The sequence below is a fragment of the Nicotiana tabacum genome, chromosome 5 (genome assembly GCF_000715075.1).
Source record: "Nicotiana tabacum cultivar K326 chromosome 5, ASM71507v2, whole genome shotgun sequence".
Taxonomy (NCBI): Eukaryota; Viridiplantae; Streptophyta; class Magnoliopsida; order Solanales; family Solanaceae; genus Nicotiana; species Nicotiana tabacum.
The window spans coordinates 18,140,332-18,163,807 of record NC_134084.1 but is presented as its reverse complement, the minus strand read 5'-3'; the positions used below and the strand labels follow the sequence as shown (position 1 = coordinate 18,163,807).

At 35.5% G+C, this 23,476-nt stretch overlaps 1 protein-coding gene across 1 annotated transcript; it reads left to right on the top strand.

Moving 5' to 3' along the window:
- Positions 1-8,741: 8,741 nt before the first annotated feature.
- On the top strand, positions 8,742-11,046 carry LOC107778172 (UDP-glycosyltransferase 74G1-like). The gene is made up of 2 exons (XM_016598375.2): positions 8,742-9,537; positions 10,097-11,046. The coding sequence occupies exons 1-2, from the start codon at positions 8,902-8,904 to the stop codon at positions 10,838-10,840; spliced, it is 1,380 nt and encodes a 459-aa protein (XP_016453861.1). The 5' UTR covers positions 8,742-8,901; the 3' UTR covers positions 10,841-11,046.
- Positions 11,047-23,476: the final 12,430 nt, after the last annotated feature.

Genomic DNA, 23,476 nt, shown 5'->3' with positions numbered 1-23,476 from the left:
TCATCATATAAAAACTTTTCACTTAACTCACTTCAGGAGAACCATAGCAACACACAGGCGAATTCTCATAGCCGTAGAATATGCAAATCTCTAAGTAGTGGTCTAAGCCACCATAGCCCTTCCGGGATCCGCCTACACATAACAGGCCATAACAGAAGAATACTCCTGAATAACATCAGTCACGGCGGCCGACAAGCCTCATATGTACCGCTACATATCACATGCATAACTTGATCATGCTGAAGGAACTGATCTCTACCACCAATATGCTAACTCAACTATGGCTAACCAATCTATCTTCTTTCGATTTACCTTAATTGCCTTAGAAATAATAATAACTCCATCCGCACTCACCCCCGAGTGACCTTGAATCATGAGATCATGTTGTCTCAAATCCCAAGAACTATTTCATACTTCCTAATTGCTAAACTGCAGGTCAAAACATCCCAGAACATTCTGGGCACCTTCTCATAAGCTGCTACGAACCTTGATTCTTAACTGTACCTATAGACTCGAAATCATTAGGCACCACATTACCCCTTTGAATCCACTAGGACCATTGCTGAGAGCCACCCGCTCTGACTTAGCCCCGAATATAATCAACCCCACGAATCTTCTAGCACATGATTACCCTCTCGACGAAGCACCCGACAGAATTACTTCCCTTGGAACCCGCATCTATACAAGGCATAAATCCTGAATCCTTTCCCAAGTCTGAACATGATCCAATAAGGCCAACCTTAGCACACCTCTAACAATTCCTTTGCTCAAGTTATCACTTATGTTCTTTTCCCATAGCTAAAATAACTTACCAATACGCCGATGACCCGAAACCTCACAAGAAGATAACCATATAACCCAATCGTAGACGGTGGGACTCTCCCACTTAGCTTGAAGCCACTATTACACAACTCTGAAATTCACCAGAATCCTTAATCTCTTATTGACATAACCTTGCGCAATCAACCGCCAAAATTCTCGGAATCTTCCTGTAAAACCCCTTTTATATTTTGAATTGTCAACCACATTTGCACGACCGATCTCTTTGTTATACAACCAATAGGATTCTTCGCAGAAGCCTTGCCAACCACGCGACCACTAACCTGCTCACAGGGAATAACCCACCTATGGAAATCACTTCCCGACACCTTCCAACGCTGTTGCACGGGGTACAATCACTACGACATCAATAACCCATCCTAAGTTCGAGCTCACTCTCTAGCTGCACAAGTCCATTCATCCCTTGTGGACATCAACTAAATGTGTAGCAATAACCTTCCAATCCGAAGTTATGTTGTATCCTTCTTCATTTCAAGTAGCTTCGTCCCGTTATATCAAACCTTCTGCCGCATAATGGCCCATGATTCCAATTAACCCCGTAGGCCCCAATCACTAATCTCTAAAATTGTCAAATCATTCCAAACTCTCCTTAAGGTGCGTAGTCATCCTACCACAATGCCCATATGCAACTCCGCCACTCTCCCAATTTGGCGGAACTCATCCCTTTAATTGACTACTCGACCTTTGCTTCTTATACTTGACCTTCTAGAAATTTTAACCACCGCCTTACACTTCCCACATGTCCTTCTTCATCCTTTGCTGCTCAGTTGTTGCCTTAAATAAAATCTATCTTTGTAGCACTTGAACCCACAATCACTACTAACTTTAAACCTTTTTGAAGATCATCTTTCTCGAGCCGTCGATGTTAGGAACACCAATTCAATCCTGAACCACCGCACCCCGCAATCTTTGACCGTCGTACATTCAATAAGGACAACGACCTCATCATAGAAGGAAACTCCACCACGCTCATAAATACCAAGTCTCGTTATCCCATTAACACAAATCTGAACATTCTTAGCCTGATTGCTTTTCCCCTACTGGGAATAAATTACCAAAATCCCTAGATCATGCACTGAGTAAAGCTCCCCTCAAATCATTCACTACTCCGACACGTAGGCAAACTTCCTACCATCATATTAATACTGCGGAACAATCGTTCATAGCATCATGGCAACTTGTGGCCTAGCCTCAGAGCTCTCAGAAGTGTCGCTACTGAGTTGAAATGACAGAATATCCTTCCACAAGACGACGATAATAGCTCAGACAACAATACCGGGAGAACATCCCACACCACATATGTAGTGCCATTACAATCCTTCAATTCTCGATTTATAACCAGTGGTTCGCGTCGCGTAAGATTGAGTAGGAAAGAAACAAAGGCATAAGCCTCAAGGAATCAAATCGCACGATGAGAAGTCAAGAAGGGAAGTACTCCTAACAACCCTGTAGCCTCCCGAAGATAAGTACAAACGTCTCCGTACCGATCCACGAGACTCTACTAGACTTGCTCATAACTCGTGAGACCTAAGGGAACCTAGTGCTCTGATACCATGTTGTCACGACCCAAAATCCACTAAGGATCGTGGTGGCGCCGGACACCGCTGTCAGGCAAGCCAACCAAAAATACTTAATTAAATTCTCGTTTAAATATTTCCAAAAACATTTCTTTTATACGTTTAAAACAATACATAGCAAATTCCTCTGAATAAATAATGAAACATTTAACAACTTTTAAAATTCCTGAATAAATCCAAAGACATCTCAGAACCCGGTGTCACAAGTGCATGAGCAATTTCTAGGAAGTAATATAATACAACAACCGTCCGGTATACAAATTCTGGACAAAAAATAAATACAGAAAACTAAAAGAGACTCTGCTGTCTATGGATCGCCTCAAGAAGTGCAGCTCACCTAAGTCTCCATATCAACCATGCTGCTTCGCCTAATAGGCCCCTAGAGATACATATGTTTGTGCAACAAAAATGCACAGAAGTGTAGTATGAGTACGAAAACAACGTGTACCCAATGAGTATCCCGTCTAATCTCGAAGAAGTAGAGACGAGATGGTCGACTTCGACACTTACTAGTGGTCCAATAATGTTATCTCAATAATATAGTAAAACGATGATTTTTATAAACATGATTGTAATTCAATGGAATGAAGCAAGTAAGAAATTCTTTCTTTTATAGAAAATTTCCAAATTCCTTTTCATCGTTTAGGCAAATATTCTCAAACCGAGAAGAGGCAATAACAAGTTCAATAAGTTTCAAGGCAAGCAATACAAGCATGCGCAAATCATGCCGAGGCGTACAACCCGATCCAACAGAAAATAAATTGTGCACTGCCGAGGGTCGAACGACACGAACCATAGATGCATCTATTTAATCTACTGAGGCGTTCGGTCCGTTCCAAAAATAAACACACATAGACAGTCAATCAAGAAGTCCACACGGAGCAATTATCCAACGAAAGCCAATCCTCTTTTAAACATTTTAAGAAAAATGAAGTTTAATCTGTTTAGAAGTTCATTTACTAATTCGATGTGATTTAAGCAATTCAAGCTGTCGATAAGTTCGCAAATAATCCAAGTATAACATGCTTCTAGGTCCTAAACTACTCAGACAATAGCATAATAGTAGCTACGCACGGACTCTCGTCACCTCGTGCGTACGTAGCCCCCACAAATAGGAGCACATGACCAATTATTTTACCTATGGAGACAATTCTCTCTTACAAGGTTAGAAAGGAGACTCACCACGCTCCGAAGATCCATAACCCACATTCCACGCTCTTCCGAAGACTCAAATTGATGCACAACGCTCCAAAACTAGCCAATAATTATGCAAATCCATTAATATACGCTTAATTAATCATTACAATCCAATTTATAATAATTCCTAATCCCGATCGAAAAGTTGACAAAATTGCCCTCTGGCCCACGTGCCCGGATTCCGATTTTTTTTGAAGATTAAGCTTACTCATAACTCCACGAACTCAAATATATAATTTACTCCCAATTCCATACCCAAAATCATGGTCAAATTCCAAGAATATAAATTTCTAGGTCTTTCTACCAAAACCCCAAATTTCTACCAATTTACATGCTAAAATCCATACATAATCGATGCATTTAACTCAAGATGGATGAGATTAGCTTACCTTATTGTTGATGATGAAAAATCCCACTTGAAGTTCTCCCAAAAATCGCCCAAGTCAAGAAAATATGAGAGAAAATGGCCAAATTCCGATTTTTAAAAGAACCATTCTGCCTCCAGCACTTTCCGCACCTGCGGCCTCTCGACCGCTTCTGCGGTCCTTCCCAGGCTGCCCCTTTTTTGCTTCTGCGTCTTCTCCACCGCAGGTGCGGTCCCGCATCTGCAGAAAAACGACCGCATCTATGGTCCCTTCACTTCCAGTCCAAAACCGCATCTGCGGCTCTTCTGGACGCTTCTGCGGCCCAAATCTCGCAGGTGCGGTTATGACAGCAACCTGAAAGTTGAGCCTTCCAAAAATTCTATTTTCGATCCGGTAACCATCCGGAATCCACCCAAGGCCCCCGGCACCCCAACCAATCATACCAACCAGTTCCAAAACATATTACGGACTTACTTGAGGCCTCAAACCATAACAAACAACGCTAAAATCATGAATCGACCTCCAATCCAAGCTTAATGAACTTTAGAACTTCAAACTTCTACTCTCGATGTTTAAACCTATCAAATCACGTCTGATTGACCCCAAATTTTGCACGCAAGTCATATTTGACATTACGGACCTACTCGAACTTCCAGAATCGGATTCCGACACCGATATCAAAAAGTCCACTTCCGGTCAAACTTCTCAAAAACCTTCAATTTTCTATCTTTAGCCAAATGACTCCAAAATGACCTACGGACCTTGTAATTCACTTCCGATCGCGTTCCCAACTCCAGAATCACCATACGGAGCTACTCCCAGGCTCGGAATCCCAAACGGACATCGATAACACTGAAATGCACTTCAAGCCAAACTTATGAAATTTCTTCCAAAATGCTAACTTCCACCATTGGTGCCAAAACGCTCCCGAGTCATCCAAAACCCGATACGGGCATACGCCCGAGTCCGAAATCATCATACGAACCTGCTGGAACCTTAAGATCCCGATTCCAAGGTCGTTACTTAAAAATCCAACCCTAGTTAATTCTTACAACTTAAAGCTTCTGAAATGAGAATTCTCTTTCCAAATCAACTCTGAACTTTCCGAAATTTAATTCCGATCACGCGTACAAGTCATAATACCTGAAATGAAGCTGCTCATGGCCTCAGACTGTTGAACGACACGCTAGAGCTCAAAACGACCGGTCGTGTCGTTACATTTTTACACTTTTTCGACTACCAATTATAAATAATTTATAGCGCGAGCTAAAAATGAAAAAAAAAACCCGAAATATTTATGGCTTCAAATGTTAAAATCCCACTGAAAAGTCGGTATCAACAATAGGAAGAAACCGAGACACACTGTATGTCCGAATTGGATACTTCAAACTCTATTAAGACCATCTCCAACCCAACGCTATTTTTGACGTCAAACGCTATTTTGGTGTAAGATTTGGTGTTTTGATGCTTCAACCCAACACTATTTCTTATACCATTTTGGTGTGTGTAGAGTGTTACACCAAATTTAGTGTAACACTATTCATCAACACCATTACTATTCATCAATAGTTATTATTATCTTTTATTATATAACACTTTTAATTTAACATATTATAAATTTTGTAATTACTTATACTTTTTATGTAATATCTTTATAATATTACTTTTATATTTTAATTTTGGTGTATAATTTTTATTAATTAATTTTCGTTTATTTTATTTTTATATAAAATTATAAATTAATTTTATTATAAGTTATAATTGTGTAAAAATATATAGCCATCAAAAAGATGAAAAGTGCAAATTTACAAACTATAGAACCACATTTTCATTGTAGTATTTTCCCATCCATAAATTTAGAAGTTGCAAAAGATGACTACTCACGAAACTCACTGCTTGATCTTGTCTTGCCATATCCGGTCCAAGTCATATCAAACTTTAGCGATAGACGTAATATATTTGGAAACGGCTCTTCTGTTGCCAACTTTAGCGAGGACATAGTTAAACAATATTATAGGAATGTGGATAATTTGGTACACACCGAATTACCAAAATCGAAATTGAAAATTTTAGTATATGATATTTTAATATTCAATTTGGTATTTGGTTTAAGTTTTAAAAATATGTCATTTGCTTCAATATTCAGTATTTTAAAAAAATATCGAAATATCGATATCGAACCTAAATACATATAATTTACACAATATACATATTTTAGATTACAACATAATATAAAAAGCCTAAAATTTGAATTAATTTACATGTAGCGTTACTTGTTCTCATGTCATTGCTTGAGCGCAATTCACTTAATTATTGCCAGTTCAACTGTAAATTTTATTTTGGATTGTATTCCAGATTCCTATATTTATTTAAGAACTGATAATAGTCTAGTTCAAAAATTCTTACACGATCGTGTTGGCTTTTTCTCTAACTCACTCTCTAGAAAATTGTTAGTTCCAAAAGGGAGTTTTTTGATTTAGTTTGATATCCAAGATTTTTCTTTTACCTCTTAAAGACTAAAAAAAAAACAGGTATAGTTTTTTTATTCAAACAAGATAAATTGAAGTTACCTTACCGAATAAATTGAAAAGGAAAGGAAAAATATCGAACCATACGAATTTAATAATATATGATATTGATATAACATTTTAAGAAATTGCATACTAAAAATACCGAATCGAAATGTCTACAAATCGAACCAAACCAACCGACGAATAATGTTATATATATAGTTCAAAGGCAAATTTAATTATTTTCCCTTATTTTTAATATCTTTGACTAAAAAAGAAAAAAATTACTTATTTCATTTTCTTGTAAAAGAAGTTAAATCTTAAAGAAGTTATATCCATATTCATACTCACTTTTATTTTTTATTTTATAATTCGTAGTCATACAAAACTTGTAGAATTATTTAAAATGGACAGAAAACGTATCTTTCAAGTAAAATAAACGTAGATGCGTATATGACTAATCAATATACCTTATGTTATTTAAAACTAGTGAATTCATCCACACTTCGCGCGGTAATAAAAGAACTAATTATTATTTTCTAACATACGAATTAAAAAATTAGTTTTTAAATTCAAATATGTAGTTTAGTTGCAAGTTTTACTGTATTTTATCGTTACTATTATCATTTATTTTTCATCACTTGACGATTGTTAGTCATTTAAAGTTTAAAGAAAATTGATCTCTTTATTTGAACATTTTGTTGTATATTTAGCATTTTAATATATGAATATAAATATTTATCTCTTTTCCTTTTAATATTGAGTTAAATATTAATATTTTCATAATTGTTCAGGTGTTTACATCAAACGAACTAATTTAACTTTAGCAGTTAAAAAACTATGGAGCCGATACACATTATTTAGCTATAGTTAAGTGGTAAATGTATATTGAACAGACATGTTTTGTTTATTATTTGATATAAACAACGATTGCGTGTATGTTTTTACCAAAATTACATACCCCTCAACTTGTATTATATATTGTCAAGAAATGATTAAAAATGATTCATATTTCTGCCAAATAGCTTCTAATTAGGACAATAAAAAACTTTTAAACTACTTGTATTGAGAAACAGAAGCCACAAGTTGGTAGATAGGTAACAACGTACAAGGAAAAAATGCTATTTGAAAAAAACATCAATAAAAGTCGAAAAAGAATGCTGAAAATAGTAACCTATATACTATTAAAGCCTGGATATTGAAACTCAATGTCTGCAAAAAGCCAGGTCTCTAACCATAAGCCTGGATGTTGAAACTCTTCGTCCCTGAAAGCCATATACGATACAACAAAGCACAAACAGAACAAACCATAACAAAAATAAAATAGTACATTTTTTCAAAAAAGTCAGAAGCTAAATCACCTATGCACCCACACCTCTACATTTGCCAACATAAATGAGCTAAACACTATATAAAATATTCATGAAATTGAATGTAAAGCGAGATGTATTAGTAAGTGTTTTGTACGGGTATGCACACACATGATAACAATCTAAAAATCTGAAAAACTTACATATAGAAATTGCTGGAATTTTAGGGACGGAAAAACTGAAGAATCCATAGTCTTCTAGGGAGCAAAGTCTAACTTCTCTGAGTTTTATCCACCAATGTTTATCAACTAAGGGTACCATTTTCACATAGAAGGTTATATATAGAGTGACAATGGAGTTTCTAAGTTAAAAACATATTGTAACTCATACGTTAGAACCTCTTGGTGTGGCCAAAATAATGAGGAAAGAAATTATTGAAACACATTTAAGGAAGACATAAGTAGGGTATTTTTATTTTTCTGCTATTTTTTTTAAGGAAAAACTAAGAAAAAAAGGCCAAAAAAATAAGAGAATAGATAAATAGGAATCCTAGCATTAGAGAGTGCCACATCACTTTTTCTATTCCCAACTTTATATATATATATATATATATATAGATGGTCAAAGTTATTTGTTGACATTATTACCTAATCCTAATTAAATACTTAAACAGGACTCATATTCCTATTAAATACTCAATGCATATGACCTGCTTATGTCACTGCATATGTTGACAAAAGAAGAAGCCAAGACACTCATTTAGGCTCGTTTGGTATGAGAGATAAGGGATAATTAATTCCGGAATTAAATTTAAGACGAGTTTATCTCATGTTTGGTTGGGATAAAATCGTGATATAACTAATCCCGGATTGTAATATTTTTTTTATCCCTAATTCCCTATGGGAGAATGGGATAACTAATACCGAGATAATTAATCACGGGATAACTTGTTTCCAACCAAACGACCCCTTAGGCATGTATGTCAAAAAATTTGAACACTTCAAACTCGTTTGACCAATTATAAGAACCTCATTTTCACTACAGGATTTTACAATCCTCTCATTCTTAATTGGCCATAATATCAATTGAGAAGTTGCAAAACATGTCTCACAAAGCTCATTGCTTAATCTTGCCATATCCAATCCAAGGTCATATCAACCCTATGCTCCAATTCTCCAAACGTTTGCAATCCAAAAATGTCAAAATCACTATAGCAGCCACAAAATTCTTCTTGCAAACCATGCAAGAATTGTCAACTCCTGTATCAATCGAGGCCATCTCCGATGGCTACGATGATGGAGGCATCTACCAAGCAGAAAGCTTCGCGGCCTATATTACAAGATTCAAAGAAGTTGGTTCTGACACTATGTCTCAGCTTATTGAAACATTAACGACTCGTGGTTATCCTGTGAATTGCATAGTTTATGATCCATTTCTTCCTTGGGCTGTAGAAGTGGCAAAGAAGTATGGATTAGCCTGTGCTGCTTTTTTCACACAATCTTGTGCAGTGGATAATATTTATTACCATGTACATAAAGGGGTTCTAAAACTTCCTCCTACAGAAGTTGATGAAGAAATCTCAATTCCTGGATTAGTAACAATTGAGAGTTCAGATGTACCTAGTTTTGTTTCTACTCCTGAATCAGCAAGAGCACTTGAAATGTTGGTGAATCAATTCTCAAATCTTGAGAAAATAGATTGGGTCCTAATCAACAGTTTCTATGAATTGGAGAAAGAGGTATGAGAATATTCTTCTATTTTTTTTTTGAAACTGGTAACTTTAAGAATATTCTTCTATTAGTGTTCCTCTCTTTATCTGTTAAGTCCATTTGGAACTTTGCCAATTGGCTGCATAGAAAAATACAACACTCTGAAGTTCACTATACCAGTTTAACAGCCTAATAGCTCCAATTAGTGAAGTGTTAATAAAGTGAGATATCTAAAACAAATAAAGCGCAGTTTAGACATATAATCTTATACTAAGGCTATTACATGTATTTCTTAAGGGATGTTTTGAAACACAGATGGTAATATGGACCAGAAGTAGTACTTGGTAGAGAGTACTACTACAATATTAACTTTTTCCAAAGCAGGTCTTGTCCACAGTATATTTATTCATCCACGGTTTTACAAGTATAACAGAGTATTCATTCTTGAGGTATTGTGGTAGGAAAAATACATTAGAATAAATAAATAAATAATACACATAGGAGTTAATTTTTTAGCCATCTAAGTTATACACAGTATTTAAATTGTTACATGAAATCTCATCCTTCTTCTAATTTGTTGACATGTAGGTAACTGATTGGATGTCCAAACTTTATCCAATCAAGACAATTGGACCAACTATACCATCAGTATACCTAGACAAGAGGCTACCAGATGACAAAGAATATGGCCTTAGTATCTTCAAGCCAATGACAAATGAATGCCTAAACTGGTTAAATCACCAACCAATCAGCTCAGTGGTATATGTATCATTTGGAAGTTTAACCAAACTAGAACCTGAGCAAATGGAAGAATTAGCATGGGGTTTGAAAAATAGCAACAAGAACTTCTTGTGGGTTGTTAGATCCACTGAAGAATCCAAACTTCCAAAGAATTTTTTAGAAGAATTAAAATTAGCAAGTGAGAATAAAGGCTTAGTGGTGTCATGGTGTCCACAATTACAAGTCTTGGAACACAAATCAGTAGGGTGTTTTCTGACACATTGTGGTTGGAATTCGACTTTGGAAGCGATCAGTTTGGGAGTACCAATGGTTGCAATGCCACAATGGTCAGATCAGCCAACAAATGCAAAGCTTGTCGAAGATGTTTGGGAGATGGGAGTAAAAGCAAAACAAGATGAAAAAGGATTAGTTAGAAGAGAAGTTATTGAAGAATGTATAAGGATAGTGATGGAAGAAGAGAAAGGAAAAATGATTAAGGAAAATACAAAGAAATGGAAGGAATTGGCTAGAAATGCTGTGGATGAAGGAGGAAGTTCAGATAGAAATATTGAAGAATTTGTTTCCAAGTTGCTGACTATTTCCTATAAGTAGGAAATTAAGAGCAACATATGGAAAAATAAAGAAGAAGCAATTTCACATTTTGTATTTTTTCTTTCCAAGTTGAAGTAGCAAAGTTTGACCTGAATCTTTTGTGTCTTCTTCTTGCTAAAGCAATTTGGTTGATAAAGCAACATGATATGTAATGTTGTTCTTTATGAGTTTAACTTTTATATATTGATAGTATAAATTTTTTTAAAGGTTTACATGCCACTACCCAAATAAGTAAAATCAGTAATCTGAATTCTATAATAAGGTAATGTTTAAAGTTCCAATATTCTGTAGACAAATTCAAGTTATATTTGTTGTTTATGAGTTAAATGATATGGATTGATAAGTGTGATGGTCAATGCCAGAAGCAGACCTACGTTGAATGGAGGGGGGTCATCGGTCCCCGGTAACTTCGGAAAAATTATTTTTATATATGTATATATACTTTGAAAATAGTACATATATATTCTTGGGACCTTAAACACAAAAGCTCTAGCATTCATGCCAAATGCCCAGGATCGATACCCCGCTACTTCATAGTTGCTTTCTATATTTTTTACGTTTTTCAGTAAGAGAATTTGATATTGTCAGCCCAATGGCCCATATTTTTAACTGGAGAACTCGATATGGTCAGCCTAATGGCCCATAGCTCAAATTCCTTGATACTACACAGCTGCCCATGTTTTTTTTTTTTTTTTTTTTTTTTTGCTTTTGTTTGTAGGAGTGGCATCTGTGGAGGACAAGTTGCGGGAATCGAGGTTGAGATGGTTCGAGCATGTGAAGAGGAGAGACATAGATGCTCCGATCAAAAGGTTGTCCATGGCGGGTCTGAGGAAGGGAAATGGTAGGCCTAAAAAGAATTGGGGAGAGGTAATTAGGTAGGACATGTCGTTGCTTCAGCTTACCGAGAATGTGACTCACGATAGGAAGGTGTGGAGGTCGAGGATTAGGGTTGTAAGTTGACTGATAGTAGTGTGTTCCTCCTAGGCTTACCAGTAGTACTAGGATTATTTTTGTATTATCTTATCATGGTTCTTTATTATTACATGTTGTGTCATCCTCGGATTATGTTTTGTTGTTGTTGTTTTGTTTGGTTTTTTTGCTTTTGTTTCCCCCCAACTTTCCCGCCTCCTTGTACTTCTAATTAAATTCCTAAATCAAAAGACCCCATAACCTTTCAAGAGAGTTGCACGCTAACTGGGTAAAACCTGAATTAACCGTGGTGCACTTGCGGGAAACTCCGTGCTGAGAGCCTGTGCAACCCTGGGATTAGTCAGGGCTCTTAGAGACTCGGACACCCGGTGCAAATCAAAATAAATAAATAAAAGAGAGTTGCACGCTAAACTTTATAGCTAGAGATATGCATAGCTATGTTGAAAAATAATGGTGCCCCCATCACCTTCAAATCCCGGGTTCGCCTCTAGTCAATGGGTTACTTATTTCTTAGATGATTGAATGCTTTAATTTATTTGTCATCTGACCTTTAGTGAACTTTTGGATGTAATTAACAAAAGTTTTGTGAATTTTAATTTAAAATTTATGAATTAATTAAGATTAGCTAGTATTTCTAGATCGAACCATCAGAAAAAGGCCACAATGTTAATGGGTATCCTTATCATTCAATTGCTTGCTTCTTCTTTCCACAATAGCCTGAAAAAGATGTACTAATTCTTTTTCTTTCCTTACTTTTCTGAGAAGTCATTTTCTCTATACACACAAGATAAACAAAAATCATCAATAATGCAATAAAATAATTTACTCCTAACACATAAATAATAAAACAACTACTGCAGTTGATCCAACAACTACTAAAATAATTACAAATAATTGCTGAAGTTGTTGTGATAAATTCAGCAGTTGTTGAATTATTCGTTGCAACAACCCTTTCAGTTGTTGAAATTGTTGTAACAATTGCTGAAGTTATTGCAACAAATTCAGCAAATAGTTGCAAATAATTTCAACAACTAAAGGCAATTCTTATGAAACATAGAACAATGATAAAAGCAGCACTAACAATACAACCCCTATTTGAAAAGCCACAATGAAGAAACCCCAAAAAACTTTACGCTAAAAAACACTCTCCTCTCTCTACGCGACATGGACCATTAGATTTAACCCTAAAAAAGAGACTTCAAAAGCTTTTGTTTTAACCCAAGATAGGAAACTGTTGGATGCTTTGAAGAGTTCGAATTCAATTGGTACAAAAGTTAAATTGGCAAATAGAGACATCCTCCATACTCTTGTCTCTCATGATATGGACAAATTGAATGCTCTTGATAACCATAAAAAGAGCTTAGCCATTACCTCCAAGCCTAGTGGAATAGTATCCAAGAGACATGAGCTAGGGGCTTTAGTGTCAGGACCTAGTCCAACAGAGCTTTTGCTGGTGATATGGGCATTAACATATTTGATGAGGAGGAAGAGAATGACGTGTTGGGATGAATGTTTTGGTAATGTGGCTTGGGATGGAGGTCTCTCACCTAGGCAGCAAAGAAGAGGATACAACAAAATAAAAAGACAGACACATGAATGGCAATAACAATAACAATAGGACAATACTAGTAACTTACTTAAAACCTCATAATAACACTAATTTCTTTAACTACTTTGAAATCCATCTTCATCTCGTTTAAACACAATGAGCATTTCCAACGCATTATTCGTAAGCCTAAACCCTAGTCTAATAGTTGTAAACGAGTGAAAATAGAAAAAGAAAGACAAAATTTACCTTAATAATATGAGATGAAGTTGCCTTGAACGAGCTTTTGGAAGGATCAGCATTGATTGACTCCAATTATGAAGCAGAGAACAGCGAAACAGAGGAAGAGAAAGAGCAGAACAGAGAGTAATTTAAATCTATCGATTTTTAATGAGAAAAGATACTTTAATTTGAATACATAGTAGGATCATTTTTCTTTTGTAAATAAGATAAGGTGGATTCTTTAGTCCGTCGTGATGGTACTTACAAATTTTTTAAGAATTATGTATTATTTGTTTTGTTAAGTATGTGAAAACTTCTATATCTAATTTATGTATATACTATATCTAAACTATCGCTCCTTGAATTAGCATTTTTAATGTTGAACCTGTTTCTTCAGAAATGAACCAGAATCTTTTATGCTTGTTGAGGTTTATGACTCCTGAGTTTTTAATTTACTTTAATAATTTGTTATTGACCTGAAATATATTTTGCGAAATGATTATAATTTGTAGATGATTAGAGTTTATATTCTTTCAATAAAGCTTATATGATTTTATTTATTTAAGAATTTTTTCTCGAATAAATCATTATCTTCTAGGTCAATTTTTTCATTATTGTGTGTCTCTTTTTTATTACTAAGGGTGTAAGCGTAACTCCTTTATTCTTATTAGTTCAATCGAGATCCAATCATTTTGACCAAGACAAACAAGTGACCATATGATAAATTCACGTTGATCATTCACAAATACTTAAACTTTATTTCTTCATTATAGTTATTTACTCAACAATTTATTTTATAATATTACTATTATTTACAAAAATGTATATTACATACACGTGCAGCGCACGTACAAGAAACCAATAGTCTGAAATGGACAGCAAATAAATGTACAATTTTAATTATTGAGCGAAAACTGCAAGCTTTTGTAATTGTGTTGGACTATTGGTGATAGAATGTAAAGTGACTATCCGTTGCTACTCAGTGTAGTCTGTTTAGATCCGAAACTTCAGCAACTGAATGCTAGGTGATTTTCAATTGAACAAACACGATGAAAAGTTCTTCGTTAATATAATTGTATTCATTTTTAAAAGGCAAAATTACTCTTATTGTCAGTTGGCCCAATATTCTAACAAAATTGGGCCTATATTTTCCCTTCTTATCCGGTATGGTCAAGTTTCTATAATGTTGAAAATTTATTTTCAACAATTAGCCACATTGCGCCGCCACTCTTTTTCTTTATGCAGAGAAAACTTTTCCATTCCCAAATTCTCTTTCAGATTTTCTCCCCATCCCACTTTCTCTTTCATTTTCAATCTCTTGCTCTTTCTCTCTCTCTTTCTCTCTCTAGCAAAATAGTCGAGTTCTTCTTCAGATTTCCTTGCTCCGTTCATTTGTATCTTCCTCTTCCACAAAATAATATTGTTGAACAATCCACACCAGATCTATCTTTTGTAGTCTTTTTCTTTTCGATTCAGTGCTCGCCGAAGCAGATTCCGACTTTCACATTAGAGGATCCTTTTATTCCCGTTTGAAGAAAAAGAAAATATTGAGTGGTTATTTCTTTTAATTCTTGTCTCTTATTCTAAGTTATGAAATCTCCTTTTTTTTTTTTGGTAATTTTTCCTCCTCCTCCTCCTCCTCCTCCTCCTCCTTCTTCTTCTTCTTCTTCTTCTTCATCTTCTCACTTTTAATGACTTCTGAAGGGAGGAAGAATGATGTATATGTTGTATATAACTATATATACTTTGTATAATCATGTATAACAATGTATATTTGTGTGTATTCTCATAGCTATATAGAAATATACATGATTATACACAAGTATACAAGATTATACATAATTATAACCATGTATATTTGTGTGTATTCTCATAGCTATAAAGAATTATACATGATTATACACAAGTATACAAAATTATACATAATTATACAACATAGATAATTGTAAAAAAATTGCCTTCAGATAGTGTGTATTATTATATATTTATGTATAATTAACGTATGACTATGTATAACAATGTATATATAAGGTGTTTAATAATGTAAATTTTTATTTTTTTCAGTGAAATAAGAATTTCCCTTACAAAACTTTAAATTTTGCAAAACAAAATATAAAAATAAAATTATAGACTCTAAGGATGAATATATTTTTATTTTTTACTTCAATTTCCTGATATTGTGAAGTTTAGGAAATACTATACAGAGGGAAGTAAAAAATATATAAGAATGAAAATGAAAAAGGGGAAAAGATAAAATGAAAAGAAAAAAGCGAAATCTGATTTAGGCGTGATTTTGGGTGTAGTTGACGAAGTTGTGGGTTAGGCGACTGAAAATTGTTTGTGGGCTACCGGATGAAAACCGTATTTGTGGGTTAGGCGGCTGAAAAGTGCTTTCTCCAAGTGTATTTATGTGAAATTATCCCTTTTTAAAATGCTATGTTTCATAATAACTTCTTGCACACAGGGATATGGGTTCACGTGAACCCATACTTCTCTCCCTAAACCATGAATAACAATGTTATATTTCTTTAAAATTATTTAAATATATGTGCGTGAACCCATGCTCAAAAACTATTATGGTGTAATTATTGTTGGGTGCACATTTACAAGTAAAATTGACTGTTCAAATCTCACTCAGGACGGTCTATATATATATATATATATATATATATATATATATATATATATATATATATGTGTGTGTGTGTGTGTGTGTGTGTGTGTGTGTGTGTGTGTGTGTGTGTGTGAAAATTACCAAAAAATCAAAAAGAATATAATTTTGAACCTATAATTTTAAAAGTGTAGTGGGTCATGGTAAGATACTGATCACGCCCAACTATGCCTTCTAAAAGACAAAGCGGTCGTTGCAAATATAATCCGGTTTTAAGTCTGGAGTCGAATCCTCAGGAAACTAACCTATCTATTACAACTCTTGGCAATGCTATTATCAACTCAAACAATTTCAAGATGCAAGATTTTTATCAATAAATATTGTTTTTTTTGTTTAACTACTTCCAATGATATTAAAAATAACAATATGATAAATCAAAGATAATTCAATGGTAAAAAGGTCTAGGGTATTGATTTCCCCAATTACTAGTTTAGGTCTTAACTCTTTTGCTATAATCTCGCCGTAATACTTTATGAGGATTATGAGCTATGTGTTATCGTAATTATCTCTCGATCAACTACGATAATTTACTAGAGCATTCTCTTGAACTACTCTAGCTGACTGTCACGACCCTAACCCCGAACCCGATCGTGATGGCGCCTCTCCTGAGGACAAGGCCAGCCAATTAGACCCAATTCACTTTTTAAAACAGTTAAACAATATAAAAGCAGTCTAAACATGATTTAATGATAATAAACAGCGGATATACAACCCAACACAGCCCTAACCGGGGTGTCACAAGTTACGAGCATCTACTAGGGTATTAATACAACTGAAGGTCTGAAGTGTACAAATACAGTCTAATGAAATGAAGAGAGAGAAAAGCAATGCGGCGAACGCCGGCAGCTAACTTGCTAAACTCTAATGACTCAGCCTCCGATCAGCCAAAACATACCTGAATCTGCACACAAGGTGCAAGGAGTAATGTGAGTACTCCGACTCAATGAGTAATAATAATAAATAAAGACTGAAGGCAAGAAATCACGTAAAACATATCAAGATGATGTATAGAAGCAGTCCAAAACCAGTAAGAAAACAGTGAAACTGTAAAAATCTCTTTAAAATATTTTGGCTCAGTTTAAACTTCTTTGAAAATGACTTTTCCAACAGTTACGCAAATGAATGCCAAAAATAGTTAGTGCAGATAAGCACAGAAATCCGCCTCTCGGGCACAAATACCATAGTTTAATAGGTAAATGGCAAGTAAATATGAAAGATAAATATATAAAGGTTCGCCCCTCGGGCAATATCTCAAAACAATACCAGCACCTCGGGCAATCACATAGAACGGTACCAGCCCCTCGGGCAAATCACATAGAACAATACCAGCCCCTCGGGCTATCACATAGAACAATATCAGCCCCTCGGGCTATCACATAGAACAATATCAACCCCTCGGGCTATTACATAAAACAATATCGGCCCCTCGGGCTATCACATAGAATAATATCAGCCTCTCGGGCTATATCTCACATCACAATGGGTACCCGCACTCACTGGAGTGTACAGACTCCGGGAGGGGCCCCTTACGGCCCAAGCGCAATATCAAGCCATCTCGTGGCATAAAATCTAGGCCCTCGGCCTCGTATCAGTCAAGCCACCTCGTGGCGTATGTATGTATCTCAGGCCCTCGGTCTCATAAACAATATCAACAAGCCACCTCGTGGCGTACATATCTTAGGCCCTCGGCCTCAATCAGTATCAGTATTTCCTCACAACTAGGCTTTCGGCCTTACTTAGTCAAAAATACTCACAAGCCCCTCGGGCATTAGTAAAATAGTATTTCTCAGCCCAAAACATCATTTAAAAATATCATTTAAGTCTCAAAACTGAGTAAAATGGCTGAGTAGTAAAACAGTGGAAAATAACATGACTGAGTTCAAATAATAAGTTAAAACAGTGAGGAAATAGTAATAAAAATCCCCGAAAGGTTCAAATAGTTGGCACGAAGCCCAAATATGGCAATCAGCCCAAATCGTGATGATAACAAATAAGTTTCAGTCAAATACGCGGTAAAATCATCAATCGGGACGGACCAAGTCACAATCCCCAATAGTACACGACCCCACGCTAGTCATCAAGCGTGTGCATCACCTCAATATAGCACTACAATATGCAATCCGGGGTTTCAAACCCTCTAAACATCATTTACAATTATTACTCACCTTTATCCGATCCGAACTCTAGCCCGCGACGCCTTTGCCTCTCGAATCGGCCTCCGGATGCTCCAAATCTAGCCGAAATCAGTACCAAACCATCAAAATGTGCTAAGGGAACAAAGCCCACTTGAAAACAAACAAATTACCACAAAATTTCCAAAATTGGTCAAACCCGACCCCCGGGCCCACATCTCGAAATTTGACAAAAATTCACAAAACTAGAATCCTTATACTCTCACGAGTCTAACCATACAAAAATTGTCCAATTCTGATACCATTTGGTCCTTCAAATCATCATTTTACATTTTTCAAAGATTCCACAATTTTCTTCCCAAATTCCATCCCAAATCAGATTAAATGATGAATTCAATGATGGATTCATGTACTCTAGCCAAATCTGAGTTAGAATCACTTACCCCGATGAATTTCTTGAAAAATCTTCGAAAAATCGCCAAAATCCAAGCTCTCTAGGTCAAAATATCAAATAAAACCCAAAACCTCATTTTTATAGAGTACCCCCAGATTTTTACCTCTGCGGACCGCACAAAAACGATGGCAGTCCGTACAAAACCAGTGCGGTCCGCACAAAAACGACCGCGGCCGCACGGGTTTTCCTATGTAGTGACAGGCTTCAGTATTTTGGCCATAATCTTCGCTAAAGATGTCCAAATGCCTATTATAATATGTTTCTGAAAACTAGATTCAAAGATCTACAACTTTCGTTTTTGAATCATCTCAGAATTCCTTGTGGATCAAAAGATATGAGCTTCCGAAGTAGGACCAGCAGAATGTTCTTCACCGCGGCCACACACCATTTTGTGCGGTCCGCACAACACCTACCACGGCCGTACACCATTTTGTGCGGTCTGCACAACACTCACCACGGATGCACTTGTTTTTGTGCGGACCGCGCTGGTGAGTTCCGAGGCCTGCAACCCTTCTGGACCTGCTACAGCTATAATTTTTGGCCTAAAACATCCTGGAACCTACTCGGAACTCGCCTGAATCCCCAGGACTTCAAACTAATTATACCAACACATCCCATGATATCGTTCAAACTTTTTCAAAACCTCGGGATGCTCACAACAACATCAAATCACTAATTTAACATGTGATTCAAGCCTAAGAACTCTTAAATTATGCTTTCGATCAAAAAGTCTATCAAATCTCGTCCGAATGACCTGAAATTTTGCAAGCACGTCATATTCAACACTACGGAGCTACTCCAACTTTTGAAATTCCATTTCGACCCTTAGATAAAAATCTCACTATCGTACCGAAAACTTCAAACATTCGACTTTCAGCATTTCAAGCCTAAATTAGCTACGGACTTCCAAAACACAATTTGATCACGCTCCTAAGTCATAAATCACCTAACGGAGCTAAACAAATCATAAAAATTCCAATCCGAGATCAAATACAAACAAGTCAAATCTTGGTCAAACCTTTCATATTTTAAGCTTTCAACTGAGACTGTTCTTCCAAATTCATTCTGATTAACCTGAAACCCAACACCAACGATTTACATAAGTCATAATACACCACACGGGGAAAGTCATGCCCGAGAACTAGAGAGAAAAGTGCAAAAGCTCAAAACGACCGGTCGGGTCGTTACACTAATAATTATCTTTTTTAAGTATTAGAATATTGGGAAAAAATTCTTTATTCAAACTGCTTCTTTTCAATTACCCAAAAGAGTTTTATTAAATCAAAAAACTCTCAGGCCTGCTATAAATGTAGAAGAATAGGCCATTATGCAAAGGATTGCAAAATCAAGGACAAAATCAAAGACCTTGATTTAGATGACAATATTAAAGATTCTTTATATAAGATTCTTTTAAATTCCTCATAAAAAAATTCTGATAGTGATGGAGATGATTCATCAACTAGTGAAGACTTACGAGTCCTCCAATAAGAAGATTATATCTCATCTTCTCGTGATGAGCAAGAATCCTCTAATAGGGGAAAATGCTCAAAACAGTGTTGTAACACTGATAATATCTTTTATAATGGCATAACAGCCATGTACTTCTTTATAAAATTCTCAATTCCTTGGATAATGAAATGGGATGTTCAAACTGGTTATACCGAAGAAGGAATTCCTTGCCTTGAGAGAATTGTTTATAACAAGTTTTGGACTAAGCTAGTCCAGCCAGATCATCAAGAAAAGATTTATGGGGAAGATTTAATAAATCAAATCAAGGGCAAGATTGAAGAGTATAAAGTCCAAGAGGTAAAAAATATTGATGAAGGAGAAATAAGCCCCTTCCAGCAGGTTACCAGGAAGCTCCAAATGAAAAAGGGAGCTATATCCAAAATGGAAATCCTCGCTTCATACTTTGAAGTTTGAGGAAATAAAGAAAGATTTAGACAAGAATTTTAAAACAGAAATTGGAGATGATATATCAATGACCTCCATTGGAAATACTTCAGATGAAGAAGTCTGTGCAGCAAGTGAAACACAAAGCAACTCTGGCACAGAAGTGAATATTGATGAAATTAAGGACTTCCTTGCAAAATTGAAGGAAAGTGCCGAAGAATCTTTGGAGAAAAAAGACAACAAGGGAAAAAATAAGGCTTGAATTATTGAAGGCCCCACAGATCAATTATCGGGGTAATAGAAACAAACAACTTTAATAAAGAAGCGAACCCCTCCATCATCGCAAGGAATCTACTTTTATAAAGTAGTCTATCCGTTAGCAATTATAGGTGCTTTTACTTTATATCTTGTTGGCCATGTGTAAATCATTTTTTGTCGGCCACAAAACTGTTTTAGTTTTGTTTGATTTTAACTAATCCATTATATAAGGATTATTTCATTACTTAGAAGGGCATGCATTAGCCAACACTCTCCCTTTTCTCTATCTTCTATATACTATGTAGTCTTTTGAATAAGAAATAAAAAATCAAAAAGGTCACTTGGCCAGAAATCCAGTAGTCTCTGGTATTGTAATTCTACTCTTCTCTATTTACTTATTTATTTTGCAGTACTGTTTAGACGAAATGATATACTAATCATATAAGTGTTAGACTTAGTATTCATAGGCTATTTACTAAGCATGTTTTGTAGCTAAGAGTCTACTGTATCACCCCGATGAGGTTATAGGTTAAGACCAGGCATTTACCAATTTCGATAGTAAACCTTGGTTAGGACAACCTAACTGGTGGTGCTCGGTTAAACCCGTTTAGTCAAAGTGGACATTGGAGGGCTGGGAGGGGCACCGTGGTTTAAAGTTTACCTAGAGGTTAGTAGCTAGCCAGGGGTCTCATAATTTATTCCTGAGCCTCATCGGAAGCGATCCTTAGCCCCCTTGGTAACAGATCCACCTTAGTAAAATCCCTTAGAAGCTAAGTCTAACACTTTTCCCTTAATGAATATCATTAGGAAGAAGACTATTGTTAAAAATAGTAGGAAAGAGGAATATGAATTGCCCCAATAATTAGACCTGCTTAATAAGTGGACTATACCATTAGTCAAGCCTAAGGTAATATACCAGTTAGGTACTTTTGAAAAAATAGGTTTAAAACAAGTAGTTAAAACTACTGAAGAGACAGTCACTGTAGATAGTGACCATGCTACATTCAGATTATTATCTGAAAGTGATTTAGCCCCTTTATAGGGATTCACATAGATTCATACATATATGCTTAATACAAGTCGTTTTAAGCCACTTACTTTAAGAGGCTTACCTGAAAGCTTTATAGCAGCTCTCAGAGATGGCAGAAACCAGAACTGAAAAAAATCTCTTATAGGGACTGTGCAAACCAGTTTGGCATATGCCCTATTTATTTTAATGCTTATCCTAATTTGCATATTTCTCTTAATGATGAGAACTCTTTAAATGCTTTAATTCTCAGCATTAAATTACATGGTTATGATTATTTGCCCGGTATAGAGGTTATATGTATCTGTTATAGAATTTATTTCAAACCTTTATATACTTTAAATCCTATGTGCAAAATGATGGATTTCAAAAATGAAATAATTTTAAAAGAAACCAACTTTGATAAATCCAAAGTAACCACCAGAAGACCTATCAAATGGGATGAAATTGATTTCCCTAAGGAATGGGTCATAGAGGAGGCAGTGGCCCCTCGAAACACTGGTAATACTGAGGTTACAAAAATAGAACAAACCTTAGATGGCACTGTTAAGATCAGGTTCAATGAACCCGTGCAGTCTGATAATATCAGCTTATCATCTAGACTAACTAGATCAAATTCTTCTTATATTTCTCCAATTGATTATATGGTAGATTTTCCATCTAGAGCTCCCACATCCCAAATTAGAGAAAATAATAGAATTGATAATATCCGAATTGGTAAGGATAATATCGTCAAGATTAATTCGGTCCTTGAACCTACTGCATCCGAAATGGATTTTTCAAATGGTGTTGATGATGGTTGAAAACCAAATAGATTTTAGTCCGGGTTCACCGGCAAGAAAAATAATTTTAGAAGAATTTCTAAAACCCAGATGGGTTGTTTTCAGAAAATGGTTTCATGACAACATGAATAGTGAATTAATCCAATTCTTTAGACATGATTTTTATGAGGATATTAGCAAGAAAAATAAGATTATTTCTTTTGTTCCCTGGTTTATGTCTAAACATGTTTATAACTATGTTTCTGTATTAGAAAGAGATTATACGCTCACTAGTGGAAAAATTGTTAATTCTATTTTCCCACCTCAACAATCTTTTCAAATGGAGAAAAGGATAAAATTATTTATTGTACTGCTTTTTCAAAAATATTTAAAAATGATGTTGCTGCAATAACAGTCAAGAATCTGAATACCATGCTCACTCGAAACAATTATACTAATATGTATGTAAGTATTCTGGGTGAACAGGTTGTTAAGATCCATGAAAAATTGGAAAAGCTTATAGCCGAAGTCCAAAAAATCCAGCAAAAGGATACTAAAGGTAAGGAGCAAATCACTACTACAAGTATCCAACCACCTCCCGAGGTGAGAGACTTTAAATTAAGAAGTCTGGATGACATTGAGGAACGTCTCGTTAAGAAGTTGGGTGAATTTAGAGCTAACCCTCTAAGTTTAGAGCATATGTCTCCTAACAACCTAAAAGTAGACGACGGGATTAATAAAC

Coding starts and splice junctions, on each gene's coding strand:
- LOC107778172 (XM_016598375.2), top strand. CDS start 8,902: ATGTCTCACAAAGCTCATTGCTTAATCTTGCCATATCCAATCCAAGGT. Junction 9,538..10,096: donor TCTATGAATTGGAGAAAGAG/GTATGAGAATAT, acceptor GTTGACATGTAG/GTAACTGATTGGATGTCCAA.